The following is an 18210-nucleotide window of genomic DNA, read 5'->3' on the forward strand; positions in this document are numbered from 1 at the left end:
CTGTGCTGGACACAGACCTGAATGGAGGACTATGCATTAAAAAGCACAAGACCACAACCTTACCAGTGAGCATCGCTACATTTTGCACACTTGCAGTAAAATCAGTGCAAAAATTAAAAGAAAAAAATGTATACATTGTATATTTTTTTCCTGAGAATTCAGTATTGAATGTATGCATTTTTGAAGCCTAACAATATCCCTGCTCTATGAATATCCTGAAGCATGCTCTATGTGTGGGACATGGTTTGTCACAATTTTTAAAGTAATTCATTCAGATTAAATATTGCCCATGTAGTTTTGTCTACAAATGGTTAATTTATTAGTTGCAGAAGCAATAATAATGAATTTATTTTTTAAAGGAAAAGTAAATACTGGTCACTGCTTCCCGTTACATGCATATGTGAAACATGATAAACATTTAACTTCAATCATAGTACGTATGTAAAAATTCCTAACAACAAAGAAAACCCCCTTAAAGTTGGAGGCACTGGCAACAATGGGTGCTCAGGAACCCAAACACTTCAAGAATGCCAAGTCCTCTCTAACATGCATTCGACCATTTATAAAAGAATATTAATTTTTTGGCTATTCCTTGGCATTATCAGAACTAGACAGAATAATAGTGTTTAACATATTTAAAAAGATACCAAGCATGTTGCACCTCAGAAATAATGCTATGTGTATTAAAGGAGCAGTCACACTGACATTTTAATTTAAACTTGTTTCTGTCCAAAATCTTGAAAAATGTGTAGGAAAGAGATTCAAGTGGAAAACATATTAGGATATCTTCACTTTAGTGTCTAAGGACACTGTAGCGAGTACAAGCAATACAGTTTTACAGTGGAATTTCTCCTACTTTGCGCCACCACCAAAGAATAGGACCACCTAATGACCAAAAACAGCTGTGGATAACTGAAAATGCCTCAGCAAAGATAAGCAACGTGGCAGTTACAACTACAATTGCAAACAGAAAGAATAACATATATATATATATATATATATATATATATATATATATATATATATATATATATATATATATATATATATATATATATATATATATATATATATATATATATATATATATATATATATATATATATATATATATATAGTACATTAAGCAATGCCCTCTTAAAGTCTCTACCCATTAACAATGAAAAAAAATTAAACATTTAAGCACCCAATAAATATAATATGATTTTCTTTTACAGGACTGTACCACTACCACATGCAAATTTGCTGGAGCCAACATTTAGTCCCTGCATATTTCATTATTTTATTGTGAAAACATTACTGTGCAAAAGTGCTTTAAAAACAAACACATTTACATTAAGTAAATTCATGACCGTAACAGTATGCCAGTAACACTGTGCCAGTATAGGCAGTGCCAGTATGACTAGTAAAAGCTGGAGGATTAGAGACACAGGAAACATTCAAACCACGAAATTCAGTAATACTAAACTGGTTGTTAATTCCTTCAAGGGCTGGTTTTTAACCTCACAGTAAAGTTATAATAAACTGTAATAGTTAGGACTGTAATTAACAGAGAATACTGCAGACCATGTATATAAATGATATATATTTAAATGCTAACTGGTGGAGGCCTTTATAAAGAATGAGGTCAGTGTAGTGTGAACCTGTGGACTATATTTAAATCTCAGCCCCCCCCCCACCAACCCCATTATCGTTTTGGCCAAAATTCTTGTCTTTTTAGCAGCCCCAAAACTGCAATGTGCTTCCAGCATTCACACTACTGGATATACCATTTACACTGGTGGTGGATCAAGAAAGAGTCCAGTACAGAGATATAATAATGCTTTTGGGGGAGTTAAAAAAATAAATAAATGCAGGGTTTTAAAACTACACTAATAGAATTGTGAAATATAGCAAAGTGAGAGTTAAGTTAGAATATGTGGCCTGAGAACTGTTATACCATAGCCATTTTATATCCATAAAGAGAATAAGGATGCATACTGCACAGAAGAATAGTTCAGTGCAGCATGCACCCTGGGTTTATGGGAAAGGCACTTTCTACTGTAAGCTGCCAAGGTGATATCTTGACTTATATCTGTAGCACAATTATGATGTAATTCTTCTTGAAACAAAAAAAATTGTAACACATAAATCAGAAGATATTTTTTTAACAAAATGTATTTCCCTTTTTTTTTTTAGCAAACCAAAGTTTTAGAAGGGTTCGTAGCAAACAAGATAAAAGTGGGACTTGGTGATGCTATACTGTCAAGATCTTCAAGAGTAATAGAGAATGTCCAGTTTTAAAGAGAATCTGGTGAGGGTGAAGTACATCAGCCTCATATGGCTCCTGTGCATTGCAGTGCAGGTCCATTACAGTATGAAAAAGTGAATTTGTGCTGGTATTATATTCCCAGTCAGGTACACAACTCTGGTTGAGTCACAGAGAGGCTCGCATTAATTATCGGATAAGATACCAGAGTTACAGCTCATCCGTATGTTTCATAAAGGAATCTCCCGTGAGCTTCTCTTGGGCTTCCTTCATTGCTTCAGTCACTGTAAAAAAGGCAAAGAAATGTAAAGGGGCAGAATATATGGAACTTAGGAGAAATTACATGACTAAAGGCCTAGATAATAAGTATATCACATGTGTGAAACCTACTTCTAAACAGTGCAAAGGCAATATGGTAATATACAAACTCAAACAACGCCTATAAAACAAAAAGTTCTCAAAATGCTTCAACAGTAAAACAGTATAGCACCGCATTATACAATGCAAGGATGAGTTCATTTTCAACTTGATCCCACCCTTGCTCTTAAGCAACAGTGTGGTAGGAGGAAGTGATGTTTAGTCAAGTTATCCTTTCAGCGTCGTCCCCCATACAATGAATATTATGCTTGAGGCTGGCACTGATAAGTAGGGAGTAGCTAACTTTCCTGCTATACAATATACCGTCAGGATTTTTGTAATTATCACAATTGATAGAATAACACAAGCAGTGGCTTGTGCTTTTACAAAATCTTTATTGAGAAAGGGCTGTGAAATTGCCTGTAACTAACCTTGCCATTGAAAAAAAAAAAAAAGTTCTATTGCTTTATGTCTTAAAGTGACAGGATTGTCGATGCATCATTTAATTTTAATTCAATGATCAAGCCAAAGTTTCAGTATCTAATCAGAATTTATCTTGAGTATCATCTTAAAGTACAACACATTTTGTGAGCATTATCTTGCACCAGCCATGTCAGGCTTGAACTTACAGCCGGAACATTTCTTATAGTTACAGTAAAACAAGATGTTTAGTTCTGCTATATTAGCCATATCATACTAAGACAATATACTTTTGGGGAGATTAGTCGCCCCGAAGAAGAGGAGATTTGTCGCAGGGCGACTAATATCCCTGAATCTGACCGTGTGTCTCTGCCCTAAAGGGGATCATTGCCTGTTATCAGCATTTTTTCACAAAATAGTTAAATAGTAATATTGCTTCTATTAATTGATGGAGTAAACATGAGTGAAAATTCTCTCTATTGCTTATTATGATGGTGGATAAATTACCATGATGGTGGATAATTATAAGTAGAGAGACAGAAGGCTCCTTTTAAAATCAGCTCATCAGTAATATATATTTTGGACCTTGTTCAAATCTGAATCTTAGCAGCTTAATTCTCCCCCTGCCATGCATTCCTTTCACTGTGCATCTGGTAATGTGCAGCACAAAACCCAACAGTGTACAATGGAAGGACTTGCAGGTCAAACTGACCTGTCTTGACAAGAATACCCATATACATCTAGGGAGCATTAGCTAAATCAGACACCATATTAAATACACCATAGCAAACTGTAATTATGTTTCATACACACATATATGAAAGTAAACAGCATAAGACAAAAAGTGAATTCAGAAGAGTGTGTTACAGTAAGTCGCAGAAATTGACATACCTTGCTCAGCAGTGTTGTAGAAATACTTATAACTTGGGTTTCCTTTGGAGTTTATAATCTCAGGGTGGACTTTACCAGTGGGATCTACAATAAAGAAGGTAAAGAGATCCTTACTTGCACAGCAACATGCAACAGTACATGAACCAGGTACATCTAAACCATGCATGTATACGTGCATCATAACCCAACATCTAAAATGGTCTAGGTTACCATAAAAGGAGCTTATTACAGCAGGAACAATACAGGATCATCTCAAACAGAGGGGTGCCTTTATTAATGGGGTACAACATGCAAAACTGCTATGCACTGGGCTTCCTTTACACCTGTATGAAAGTTACCAATTTTGCACCGACTATGGACATGTTTAATAACTACTGTATAATGATACAATCATTTAAGACACTTTAAGACATTTTTCAAATTACCAGAGTGCTGCTCTCTTTGTTGAAATTGTGTCTAATTGCAAGCGCGCACCTGGGGCTACAAAGAGCCATTTCCTACTCTTGAAGCACACATGAATTGAATTGATTGCTGTATAATGATACATACAGTTAAGGAGCCATGTAAATGCATCTTAGCAAGTACAAAGGAATCCCTTTGCATTCAATTCATATATAAACTAGAGGATTTAAAACATTGCTTACCAAGGAAAAGTATTCTAGGGATGTATCCACCATCTGGGCTAAAGGCTTCATCTTTTGGTTCCTCCTCATCCTAGTTTAAAATAAAACATTACTAAAAGAATCTTTCCAGTTAACATGAAGAGTTGGTGACAGAAATGTTAAAGCTGTATGTCTAGCACTGTGTTGGGTCTTCTGGCAATCCCAGTGAGTCTAGGCATACCTGGTATTGAATTTCAGAATGAAATGAGAGTTAATGGCAGAACATAGAAAATGTAGTATGACCAAACAGGATGCCAGGAATTACAGTATACATCTGCATGCCACTGGCTTGACTTGTGTGATATAAAAACATTGAAACAGACTGTCTCACCTCCAAGTTAACCATCACAAAATTATGCGACAGTTCTGAAATCTCCTTGCTCTCTGCAAATTTTGGCTTTAATGCTGTAAATGATACAAATCAGAGATCATACAACAATGTTAATCCTCTGAACAGTTACATATATATATCATCTCAACTAATGAGCCAGCACCTTTCATTTAACTTTTAGTATGATGGTTTCTAAATGATTATTCTTTCAAAAGGGGGGATCACTGGCCAAAACATATTGCTCGGTGAGGCTTAAATATTATTGTGATTTTTTTATTGCTGATCTTTCTATTCAGGCCCTCTCCTAATCATATTCTAATGTCTGCCTTGTTTCTAGGGTAGATTGTACACTTGCAACCAGATACCTGCTGAAATTCCAAAATGGAGAGATGCTCAACAAAAATACCTCAAAAACTAAAACAATAACAAAAAAAGACAAATTGCAAATTGTTGCCAAATATTAGTCTATACATCATGCTAACAGTTAATTAAATGTTGAAAAACAGCTTTAATGGGAAAATAAAGTTTGCCACCACCTGTGTTTTTACCTTTATCTGCTGTCAGTGTAACCAAAAATGCAAATAACGAGTGTGTAAAATTGCAAATTGAAATTAAGAACCCTGGGCAAATCTGCAACGGGACAGTAACCCATAGCATCCATTCAGAGATTAGCTTTTTTCAGCCAACTGTAGGTAGAGCAATGAAACCATTAATTAGCTGCCCTAGGTTACTGCCCAGGTTCAAATCAGCACAGTGTTCACTCACCTTCCTACAGTCTCTTCAGGAATTTTCTGACTTTTTCAAAAACAAAGTAAAGTCTGTCCATTCATAAGCAGATCCCCTTCTCTACTAACAATCTCCACATTCCTTAAGCCCCTTTTTTCTGCATTAATTCTCTTTATCCTGTAACTCCCTCTGTAATCTCTCAATTTCACTTGCCATCCACACTTACAACTTGTTCTCTTGATCTGTATTTTCTACAGCCAATTTAGACTTGAGAGTACCACCACAGGTCCAGGCAAATGCCATGGAAATGAATGGGTTTTTTTAACTCAGCAAAAAAAAAAAAAAAAATTGTAAAATTGCCCCATGTGCCATTTCCCTCTAGAGTTGCTGTACCCCAGCCCTCAGCAGAAATGCAAGCTTATTAGCAAATGCTATTTTCTATCTGTACAAAGTTGCTTTTCAGAAAATTATAGTAGCACTGTGATTCTGGCTTTTTTAATAAAATATGTTGTATCTTTGTTTCCATTATAGTCTAATAAACTCGTAAAAGTAGCAAAGGTGAAAAGAAGAAATTTTGATTCTTAAAAGATTTTGCACTCTCTCACTATAATACACATATTTAGAGACAAAGAAAGACTAGGAAAAAAGGCTATTATGTGTTATAAATCAACTACTCCAGCCAATAACATTTTTCTACTTTCTCATTGTTTTCAAACAGAAAATAGTTTCATTTGTATTGTGTTTTATTTAATTCAATGGCAAGTACCTTTGCATGCTCCGCACCATGTCTTGTGGATCACTAGCATAAGAGGTAAGCCGCTGAAAAACAAAATTACATTTTTATGTACATATAGTCTCCAAAAAAGAACAAGCAACACCGGGGATATTCTTGAAAGTAAAAAAATGTATTTAGTAAAGCATGTATAGCTTTTTGGAGACTATATAATGCTTTACTATATAAAGCTTTAACTGTGCAACTGTTAATACAAAAATTTGTATTAACCTGTCTGCTTGAAATCGTTAATTCAGGTATTTGCTCTATAACCCCCTTCCATACTTCCCCCTCCATTGCCGGGATTTCAGCCATCCATTTTACTCTTAGTCTATCTATAAGTGGGAGCCTGTTGAATTTAGGAGTATGGTGTAGATCCAAGAAATTACCTTTTTAAATTCAGGCTGCCTAAGGTAGCGTTCCAGTGTGAATTGGGTTAAGTCCAGTGGTCTGGACTGGAACTGGGTCTGGAAGGCATGTCTCATCTGTATATATCTAAAAATCATACGGGATGGCAAATTATATTCTGTTTTCAGTGTCTGAAAAGATTTTAGCTGCCCATCTGCTACTATTTGTGATAGATATTTTATCCCCTGGGAAGCCCATAACCCAGAATCGGGTATTTTTTGGAGGTGCTGTAGTTTAGGGTTCTCCCACAGTGGGGTACCCGGCTAACAGGTCTCGGGTCGGGGGTACCAGCGCCTTAGATATAGATCGAAAATTCTCATTACTGGTTCCATTTGGGCAGTGTGCGGGAAAGCTGAACGCTGGCCTCTGTATAGGTGATTTGCTAATGCCTCAAGCGAAGTGGCACAGGCTGCTCTGGCCACTAAAGCATGATTATTTATAATAGGGGCCAACCACCAGTGAGCGTACACTAGTTGGGATGCATGGTAGTACAATAAAAAATTCGGTAGTGCCAGTCCTCCTGGTTGTTGGAGATTGCAAAGCCGCTAGGCTAATACAAGGGGATTGATTCGCCCAAATGAAGGCATATGTTGTCCTATCAATTAGTTTGAACCACCTTTGCGGAATATACACCGGAGCATTGTGTAGCTTGTAAAGAAACTTTGGTAGAAAGACCATCTTAACCAAGTTTGCCCTTCCTACCAGTGTGAGGGGGATACCTGCCCATGATGTAGTTTTCCAGCGGTATTCCTGAAGTACCGGGTCTAACTTATCCTTTACATACTGTTTGAAATCTTTCTGTACGTTTATTCCTAAGTATCTAAAGGAGGTTGTCCAGTGCAGCTGAGAATGGGCCCAGGCCCTAACAGGAATTTCATCTATTGGAAAAATAGTGGATTTCTCCCAGTTAACTCGAAGTCCTGAGTGCCCAACAAATTTATTAACCACTTGGAGCAGCCGTATCAGGGGTGTCTCTGGATTCGCAAGATATACCAACATGTCGTCGGCATACAATGAAACCTTTTCTTCCACCCGGCCCAGTTTGAGTCCAACTATGTCTTGGTCCCTTCGTATCTGTACCGCTCTATCGCCAGGGCAAACAGAAGAGGGGAAAGAGGGCAGCCCTGTCTTGTGCCTCTGTGAAGTTCAAAGGGTACTGAGAGATAATTGTTCACCTTAACCTGGCTCCTAGGTTCCCTATACAGTACCCTAATCCATGCCCAAAGTTGCTAAGTGTTTTCCATAGATAGGGCCACTCGACCGTATCAAAAGCCTTGGCCATATCCAGGGAAACTACCACCCTACTACCAATATTGTCATGGTGGGCTTTAATGTTTGTGAAGAGCCGTCTGATGTTAATGTCCGTGGCCCTCACAGGCATGAAGCCCATTTGGTCCGGGTTTATGAGGTGTTCTATCACCCCTTTAAGTCGATAGATAAGATTTTAGCAAATATCTTTATATCTGCGTTTAGCAGGGAGATGGGCCGGTAGGAGTCACACAGATGCCCCGGTCTACCTTGTTTTAGTATAACTGTGATAATTGCTTGCGGGCAAGATGGCGGGATGGAGCCCGAGTCACCTTTCGTATTGAAGCTAGGATAGGGGCCAACTGTTTTGAATTTTCTTTAAACCACTCTAATGGGATGCCATCCAGACCTGGTGATTTATTATTTGGGAAGCTGGCAATTGCCTCTAAGACCTCCTCCACTGTTATTGGGGCCTCAAGGGACTCATTTTGTTGCTCTGACAATTTGGGAAGTGGTATTGAGTTCAGGTATGTTTCTAGCCCTTCTATTTAACCACTTCTGGATCTGTACAGATCTCTATAATAATCCCCAAATGCATTCGCAATCTCTTGTGGGTTTTGTATTTCGTCTCCAGAGGGTACAATCAGTCTGAGTTATCTGCTGTGGATCTTTGGCAAGTAGAGCCAATAGTTTACCACTTTTGTCCCCCCTATCGTACCAGGCTGCCCTTCTGTTAATTTCGAACTGGGAGCATTTGTTTGTTAAGCCAATTCCTGTCTATTTCACTATGCAGTTTCCCTAGCAGCTGTAATGGAAACCAGTACAGAGATTATACTAGGATACTGTCACGTCTGTATTTTTCTTGATCTCAAATTGATTTAGGGCATGCACACTTCCACTCAATTATCACTATATGTTTTACTACAAATTTAATGCACATTCAGCAGGGTATGTGTACAAATTACAGCACACGAGAAGATGAGATGTGCAGGGTCAGTAGGGGGGCTAGGCATGCATGCTCACAAAAGATTTCTGAGACAGAAGATCAAAGAAGACAGCCAAACTGAATAAGAGAGTAGCTTCATATGATATCCCTTTAACCTTGTAAGCAATTTTGCAACACATGACTTTGTGTAAGAGGAGGTGGGTAGGCTGGGGAAATCTTTTGACCTTTCCTTGTCCTTTAAGAAATGAGACTTAGAAGGACATTTTTTTGGGGCTCTCTCATTAGATGACTTTCAGAATTTATTAGAAAACTTACCTAGCAGCTGCTTCCTTCTTCCCATCATCCAGAGTTCTCCAATGGATATGATCCCCAAATCCTGCCAGATTTTAAAAAAAAAATGGATATGAATGAGATGCCCAGCAAAAATTGTTGGGACAAATAAATTGTTTCCTGGGGAAGAGACTACAATTGAAAATGTGTTTAAATTGCAAATTCCACCCTAATAAAATTCCCCTCAAGAAGAGGGAAAATAGATTGGGAAGTATGTTTAGGTGTGGTATATTCCACTACCTGCCAACTATTTAATTCCAACCACACAGAGCATTAGTGCTTCCCCATCAATTAGTGTTGGCATATAGAGGATTCCTAACCTGTGTATTGTGTGGTTATATGAAATAATGAACTCATTGTTTGGGAAGGGGTGCATTTTTGTGAGTAATGAAGCCTACAAAGCTACAACCTGCTCTGTAAAAGAAGAATGGTATACGAGTGATGGTAAAATGCCACATTTAGCATGGTAAATTATTTTAACAATGGCAAGTTATTACTGCAAAACATTACCAAAATGTAATCACCCCACTTTTGCCAGCATGACATCAGGCAATAACCTTCTAACACATCAAATTATAACAGCTTACTTCAACCTTTTGATTTTTACAAAATTAATAACTCAAAACATTATCACATTAACACAAAGTAAAGAAATAACTTGGGGCTGCAAGACTGAAACCCCAGATCATTTAAACAACTGGCAGTTTCATATATCCCAGTTACCTTCCCTAGCACACCAGCCTGAGAAAGTCTTTGTAGAAACCTGAAACTCTGCTACCATGAAATGAATGTTGAACTAATAAATCACCGCACTGCAAAACAAGTTAGTCCTATGTGTTTAATTAAATCTGACAGACACGATGGCACCTGCCTTATGTAAATGCCCCCTTTCACCTTGAGTGTGCTGCCAGCCTGTGACTTTTGTATATACTTATTAATACTTGCACGCAAACACACACATATAGTTAAGCAAGTTGTTGACCTTGTTTACATTTAGCAAGCTAATTAAATGAAGCACGTATCATTAGGCACATTAAAAGAGAATTATGGTATGGACAGTTTTCTCATAACATAAAAACAGTGACGTAACTAAATAAATAACTTACAAATCTTTCATATTTACTGGTTTGGCTGACATAAACAACAGCCAGAAAAAGCAGCTACTATGTAAAAGTGCTCAATGTGCTGCCATTTCTTTCTTCTGCTGGAGAAGCCATCCCCTGGATACCCATTTAACCTTGAATACTTAAGCTGGCCTTAACATGTATCAATGATATTGTATGAAACAGGTATGGTTATTTGTAGGTGTATGGTGGCTGGGTCTGAAAATCTTCTGATACACTATATCTTCTAGTGATGTTTGACTGGAAATCTGTGCATTCTGCCAAACGCCAGAGAGGCTTTTTTAAGATGCCATAGACAGTCACAGTTTATTGGGCCTGACAATCACGGTTCTTAAAAATGTCAGGGCCTATTTTGAACCTCAGTCCAGACCAACAGCCAGTGCATTGGCAAATAAAGTGAACAGGAGCAACAGCAACTCTTCCGTTCCTACATGATCAATCAGGCTGTCTGCCTAAACAATTGGAATACTAGTGTATTTTCACTCATAGACTGTCTGTTCATTTGGCCCACAGCCTGATCAGCTGAAAATTGTATGAGTTGGCCACATTTACGAACTTTTGTTAATTTAGGTGCCCAGAAACTCCCTTGCATTTGTTTAACGTCAAGTAGCATTCCATATGATTATATGACCTCAATTCTGGTGATGCCTAAGCATCCGGTGCCTGGATTACACCTCTGCTAAAATGGTGTGTTGACCTATATTTTCTCTATTCGAACGCTCACTTGAAGCTTGCATACTTCTACACAGATCCATTAACTACCTGGCTTCAGCTACATTGCTGCAAAAGTCAGAACCGTCAGGACAGAGAATAGAAATGGACAGACAAATACTGCTTTCAATAGCAGTTATACTCATAAATGATCACAAACGACCATCATTAAGATGCATCAGAAACTTACTTAGAATTAGCAGGTAGGTGGGGAGAGAAAGGTTTTAGGATGAGTTGGAAGATGTTTTTATTCTTAAAAAAGGAGGTACAATGGGATGGGGTAAAACATATGCAGCACTAGCATAAACTTGGCAATCTATTATGTTATGCCTCATTACACAATAAAAATCATATATATATATATATATATATATATATATATATATATATATATATATATATATATATATATATATATATATATATAAAGATATAAAGTAATAATAAAATCTGCAAAGCTCAGGATCCCAGAAACATATAAACAACTTTACTGTGGACTAACCTCTAAATCTGACATCTTAGTTTTCATCTAACAAAGTCACTATACCAATTCCTAGAGGTTCCCAGATCAATTCAACCACATGGATTATAGTTACCTCGACCAAGTCCTGTGTCGGCAAACCCTGGAGTAAGAAATAGAAGACATACAGAGAGCACAAGCAGCCCAGCTGCACTAAGGTACCGCATTTTCAGCAATGTCTCGAGTCTGCAACACAGAAAAACGGCGGTATAAGTGAAGAACTTGCACTTCAGGGACGTGTACTTCCTATCTCCCAGACAGCTGTATTAGACCACGTGACACTGCCGTCCAGTCATAGGAAGAGGCGCTTCTTCTAACAGGAAGTGAGGATTCCGGGAGGGAGGGAGTTTAGAATCCAGGAAGGTCGTGAAAGAGATTTGGCTAACGAGATATGGGCACTGCTTTCATATCACTGTTGTTAAATCGTATGAAATACTTCGTGATGTCATTTTAAAAACTACTATAAACATTAGGACACCCTTTCCCCAAATGGGTGGGGGGTGCTGCAGCTTCACATGAGAAATTTGCAATCAATCATTTAGACTCGTGTTTGCTTGCAAAAAAAAAATACCGGCCTTCGTATATATATTTGTCTGTTTTCCCTATTAATAACATTTGGATCAACCATCATTTTTACCGGCCAGGCCTGTAAAATACCAGCGAGATGGCAACCCTAGCCCTGTCTATTATGCCAGGTCAGATTTGGCTTGCTAGTGACATCATTGGATCTGCACAACCAGATTCATGCACACACCAACGGGCCCATTTACTTAGCTTGAGTGAAGGAATTGAATAAAAAAAACTTAGAATTTTGAATGTTTTTTTTGGCTACTTCGACCATCGAATGGGCTACTTCGACTACGACATCGACTTCAAATCGAACGATTCGAACTAAAAATCGTTCGACTATTCAACCATTCGATAGTCGAAGTACTGTCTCTTTTAAAAAAAACTCCGACCCCCTATTTTGCCACCCAAAACCTACCGAAGTCAATGTTAGCCAATGGGGAAGGTCCCCATAGGCTTTCTAATGTTTTTTAAGTCAAAGAAAAATCGTTCAATGGATGGATTAAAATCCTTCGAATCGAACGATTAGAAGGATTTAATCGCTCGGTCGTTCAATCAAACTATTTGCGCTAAATCCTTCGATTTACATTCGGCAGTCGAATATCGAGGGTTAATTAACTCTCGATATTCAACCCTATGTAAATCTGCCCCCAAGTGTACCCACCCGAACGCAGCAACGCAAATAAAAATAAATATGAAAAGAAAATAGAAATGGACCTCTAGGCTATAGCCTAGGGTTGCCTGTTCATTAATCCACCCCTGAGGATAGCCATCAAAAATCAACATGCCTTCTCCAACTGAAACCATGGTTATTTGCCCACTGCCTGTCAACTAAGTAGAATGGGGTCCAGATTTAAGTTTGTCTTGATGGTGCTGCTTATAAGACACATTTCTTACTTTATGGAACCCTAAGCATGCAGAAATGTTAACTAACTACATGTCGTTATTGGAAAAAATTATCCATTACAGACATTTTTGATGCCTTATTTATTTCATAATCCCAGTTTAATCAAACACTTAGGACTTCATTGTTATCACCATGATGACATAGCAAATGCCAGAGGGGCTGCTGTAAGAGGACAGTCGCTAATTATTGGGGTTGTGGGTGCTTTGTGCATCAGTGTTCTTGAATTTATACAATTTATATAACAAACTGCAGGTTTTACTGAGCTTTACAAACCAGATTCTGGGAGATATAACAACAAGTAAAAGTGACTTGTATTGTAGACCATACTGAAGCTCTGATATGAAGTAGTAACAGCTCTCACCTTGCCTTACTTTGTCTCACAGTAGCAGCTCCTTCTCCAAAAATGAGAGCCCATTGGGTTTTATTATTTTTTCTCTGTGTGGACCCCATTCGGGGTAATTGCCTCCATCTAAATCCACAAAAGCTTATGCAGCTGATTGCCACCTTTTTAATTGCCGAAGTAGTCCTGGTGGTGGGTGTGCAGTGATGTTTTTTGGACAGACCAGTGATCACAAAAGCAGGCCAATGATATCAGTGGCGGGGCTATGAGGTGCAGGTCAGTTGTTTGGCTGATTGCCACGTCATTTACTTCAGAGTAGGAAAACAATTCCATAAACCAGACTGACAGAGTGAAACACCGGGCAGGTGGTGACCCTGATCCAGTTTTTGGGTCCCAGTACCTCTCTTCTTTACCCTTTCTTTGACTATCAGGGGGTCTTGGAAGTTGAACAACCAGCCACAGAGAGACCTTATGCTACACCCCAATAAGTGTTCCTGTCATTTAGTCTATTTTTTTGCAATTTATTACCACGTTTTAAATAGGGTTTCTTAAAATTTTAAATAACAGGGTTTCTTAAAATTTACTTTATTTTTGTACTAAGCAAAAGCTGGATGGTTACAAAATACTTCACATAAATATTTATTTCTTGGTATTTTTATCGTGCTTTCGCAGCACTGTACAGAGATTGTACATCATTCCATGCCCAGTGGAGCATCGAATTGAAAGACCCTACAGAGATGGCAATCTGGAGAAGTGGCTTGTCACAGGATCTTTTGAGTGTATAATGCGGCTCTGGGAAAGTGGGAGTGGCCTAATAAAAGAGGTGTGGTCTAGCATGTCATCAGCAGGGGTGTTTTTATGATGCCTCTCACACTTAAGCATTTTTAAGCATAAAACAAATCCAATCTTGTAGAATGACTCACCAAGATGGAGACGTGGCCCAGGTGTTCCAGACCCAGGCCCTCAGCTAAAAAGAGAGGACAATCCATATGCAAAGAATAAATGTTGGTGCAGGGCACACTGGTAACTCACATATAGATCAGACCAAAATGTTGTAGATACTTTATTTATACAATCATCTCTTAATCCCCTGGTCATCAGTAATGGTATCATTGTAAATGTGCACATCAAAAACTGTCCCTTTCATCATTGTAAAATTGCTCACCACACATGCAGCCAGGCCCGGACCGGCAATCTGTGGGTTCTTGCAAATGCCAGAGGGGCTCCTATAAATTGCCATAGAAAGTCAGTATTTAGTGGGCTGGTGTGGGCTGTTTGGGCTGATTTGGGCCTCTGTATACCTGAAATGCCAGGGCCTGCATGCAGCTGTTAATGCTGGGAGAGTTGACATGTATATGCCCCTGTTACACTCACTATGTTCAGCTTTTAGCAGGAACCAATTACCTGCCTGTGAGGTTTTAGAAAGTGGAAGGACGCCCACCTAGACACAGGAATTTGCAAAAGATCACCTTGCAGATGTGTTTGCCAATTGCTTGTTTATTGCTGTGTTTAAAGACTGCCTATAGCTGCTTGCAGTTTATACTTAATAAAAACTGGAAGGCTGAAGATTTAATATTCTTTATAGATATATATATATATGTGTTTCAGCTAGTATTTGACTGGCCAGCCGGTAAATCATCATGTCAGGCCGGGACAGTATTACTATAAATTTTTAGTACCCTATAAAACGTATACTGACCCTCTCCACTGCCTGATTACCCCTTATAAGCACGGGTCAGCCTTTGTTCCACCCATTTCCTCACCCCATGTTGTCATCTCTACACACCCCAACCCTATTTTTACAGCTAATCTTTCCAAGCCTCTGACTACACAAGAATCTATGTTGCTGTTTAACCAAACAGTACAATCTATAGATTATATATCACTATTTTACAAACACAGGCACAAATAATAATAAATCCAACCTCCAGAAGATAATATCTGGGTGCTTTTTATCACATATTAAAATGAATGAACCATATATTTATGTGTAAGTGTATTGAATGTGAAATACTATGTAATGTAATCTAACATGACTGGGATTGAGAATAATCCAGACAACTTCAAGTACCGACTGAGTGCTTAAACGAAAAAAACTCCAACCATATCAGAAATAATTTCTTTACTATATAAACAAAACCAAAAAACAGCACAACAGTTGCTGTTGCATGATGGGACTTGTAAGTTTAACAGCTGGGCCTTATATATGTGTATAATATATAATATGCAAATAAAATGGCTTTAAACCCCACAACTTGTCTGTAGAGTCACAGATTTTCATTAGCTTGATTAGCTACAGCGCACCAGACTTACAAAAATGACTGGTTCCACCTGTACGTTGCTTTTGTAATGCCAGGAGGTTGCTTAGCTGGGTGCATGTGATGGACAAATGTTAGGTGAGTGGGTCTAAAGAATCATAAAGAATTTAATATAATGATGAACAATAAAGCATTGTATTGATTTGGGAGTGAAAAGTGTGCATGACCCCTGCCAACTTAACCTAACACTAACCTAACACTGTCCCTATTCTTAGTCAGTGCAGGATGGCACTGTCACACACCCAGACTGACTGGCAGTCAATCCACTGCAACATGAGGACTAACAGATTACCAGATTGATCTCCCGATACATGGCAACACATTGCATGCAGGAGGGTGACCCCACCAGAACATATATATATTTAGTGCCAGATTGGTATTATCCCTGTGTCTTCCTTGCTTTCTTACTCAAGGCAGAAATTAGCCTTTTTCCCTCTTTGTTGCAGAATTTAAACAAAACTGATATGCAAATGAGCTTCCTGAAGGCATGCTGGGTAACTTCCAGTAAGACAAACAGCTCTATTGCTGTGGGTAAAGGAACGCTTAGCAAGCAATGCTGGCTGCAGGGTAAAAATTCTTGAATTTTTTACATTCATTTTAAAATATACTAGCGAATGCAGTGCCCATTGGGCAAACTGATTTTTCTTGTATTTGGTTTGGAATAGTATTTGGTTTGAATGTAAGACAGATAAATAGTGCTTCAAATTACTTGCACAGCACCATATAATGCTGCACTTCTTCTTTGTACTTTAAGTAGATCTATTCTTGATACTTACCAGAGAATTTACTTGTCTGATTACAATTTACATTATAATATGAGCCTAACTTCGTATTCCTGTTTGATATATGTTTTATATATGCAGGGTATGGAAATATTTAGAAATAAAGACCAGCAACACAGAGTGCATGTATAACTATATATAGTTATTTATATATGTGGTGTGAAAGATATATAGTTGGAAAAGAGAGATGAATATATGTGGATTATGATGTATATACAGCCACACAACAACACACTATTACCATACCTCCAAACTGTCCTGTTTATTGCTGGACAGTCCCGATTTTGACAGCTCAGGCAGCAGTCCTGGATTGTTAGTGAAATATCCCAAGTTTCTATTTGATCTCCTGCACTGAACAGCCAGAAAAAAATGCAATGTTTATGAAATGTAATTAAATAAGAGGTTTTTGGCAGAGAGCCCAGAAAACTCAGCCGGTGCACTTTAGATACATTTGTAACATTTTCAGATAAGCAAGGATACGATTGTAATTAAAGGAAAACTATACCCCCAAAATGAATACTTAAAGGAAAACTATACCCCCACACAATGTAGGTCTCTATAAAAAGATATTGCATAAAACAGCTCATATGTAAAATCCTGCTTCATGTAAATAAACCATTTTCATAATAATATACTTCTCTAGTAGTATGTGCCATTGGGTAATCAGAAATAGAAAATTGCCATTTTAAAACATAAGGGCCGCCCCCTGGGATCGTAGGATTCACTGTACTCACAATCATACCAACAAACCATACATGTTAGGTCACATGAGCCAATTAACAGACAGAGTTGTGTCTTTTGCTTCCACACTTCTTCCTGTTACAGTTAGAGTTGAAGTATTTCTGGTCAGGTGATCTCTGAGACAGCACACAGACCATCACGAAATGGTGGCTCAAGGCAAGTGATGTAAAAGGGCAATATTTAATTTAATATATATTCCAGTTTGGTAAGATTCTTTAATATGTCACTTAATATGATATGAACGATCTGTTGCTTAAGTGTTAATTTTGGGGGTATAGTTTTCCTTTAAGCAACAGATAGTTTTTATCATATAAAGTGGCATATTAAAGAATCTTACCAAACTGGAATATATATTTAAGTAAATATTGGCCTTTTACATCTCTTGCCTTGAACCTCCATTTCGTGATGGTCTGTGTGCCGCCTCAGAGATCACCTGACCAGAAATACTACAACTCTAACTGTAACAGGAAGAAGTCTTGAAGCAAAAGACAGAACTCTGTCTGTTAATTGGCTCATGTGACCTAAGAAGTATAGTTTGTATGGTATGTTTGCGTTCACCGTGAATGCTAGGATCCCAGGGGGTGGCCCTTATTTTTTAAATGGCAATTTTCTATTTATGATTACCCAATGGCACATACTACTAGAAAAGTGTATTATTATGAAAATGGTTTATTTACATGAAGCAGTGTTTTACATATGAGCTGTTTATGTAATATCTTTTTATAGAGACCTACATTGTTTGGGGGTAGAGTTTTCAGGCGTTTGGCAGAGAGCCCGGAATACTTGGCAGGTGCACTTCGATACATTTGTAACAATTTAAGATAAGCAAAGAAACAAGCAAGTGTTTTGGGGAAACTGTGA

The 18210-nt window shown here is 38.0% G+C and overlaps 1 protein-coding gene across 1 annotated transcript; it reads right to left on the reverse strand.

Annotated features, from left to right (window-relative positions):
• Positions 1-1268: 1268 nt before the first annotated feature.
• Positions 1269-12010, reverse strand: txndc12.L (thioredoxin domain containing 12 (endoplasmic reticulum) L homeolog). Its single transcript, XM_018258428.2, has 7 exons — positions 11771-12010; positions 9325-9385; positions 6402-6454; positions 4910-4983; positions 4561-4630; positions 3917-4000; positions 1269-2532 (listed from the first exon to the last, which is right to left on the reverse strand). Exons 1-7 carry the CDS (start codon positions 11859-11861, stop codon positions 2459-2461), a joined length of 507 nt encoding a protein of 168 aa, XP_018113917.1. The 5' UTR covers positions 11862-12010; the 3' UTR covers positions 1269-2458.
• Between the last annotated feature and the right edge of the window lie 6200 nt (positions 12011-18210).

Source organism: Xenopus laevis, chromosome 4L (genome assembly GCF_017654675.1).
Source record: "Xenopus laevis strain J_2021 chromosome 4L, Xenopus_laevis_v10.1, whole genome shotgun sequence".
NCBI lineage: Eukaryota > Metazoa > Chordata > Amphibia > Anura > Pipidae > Xenopus > Xenopus laevis.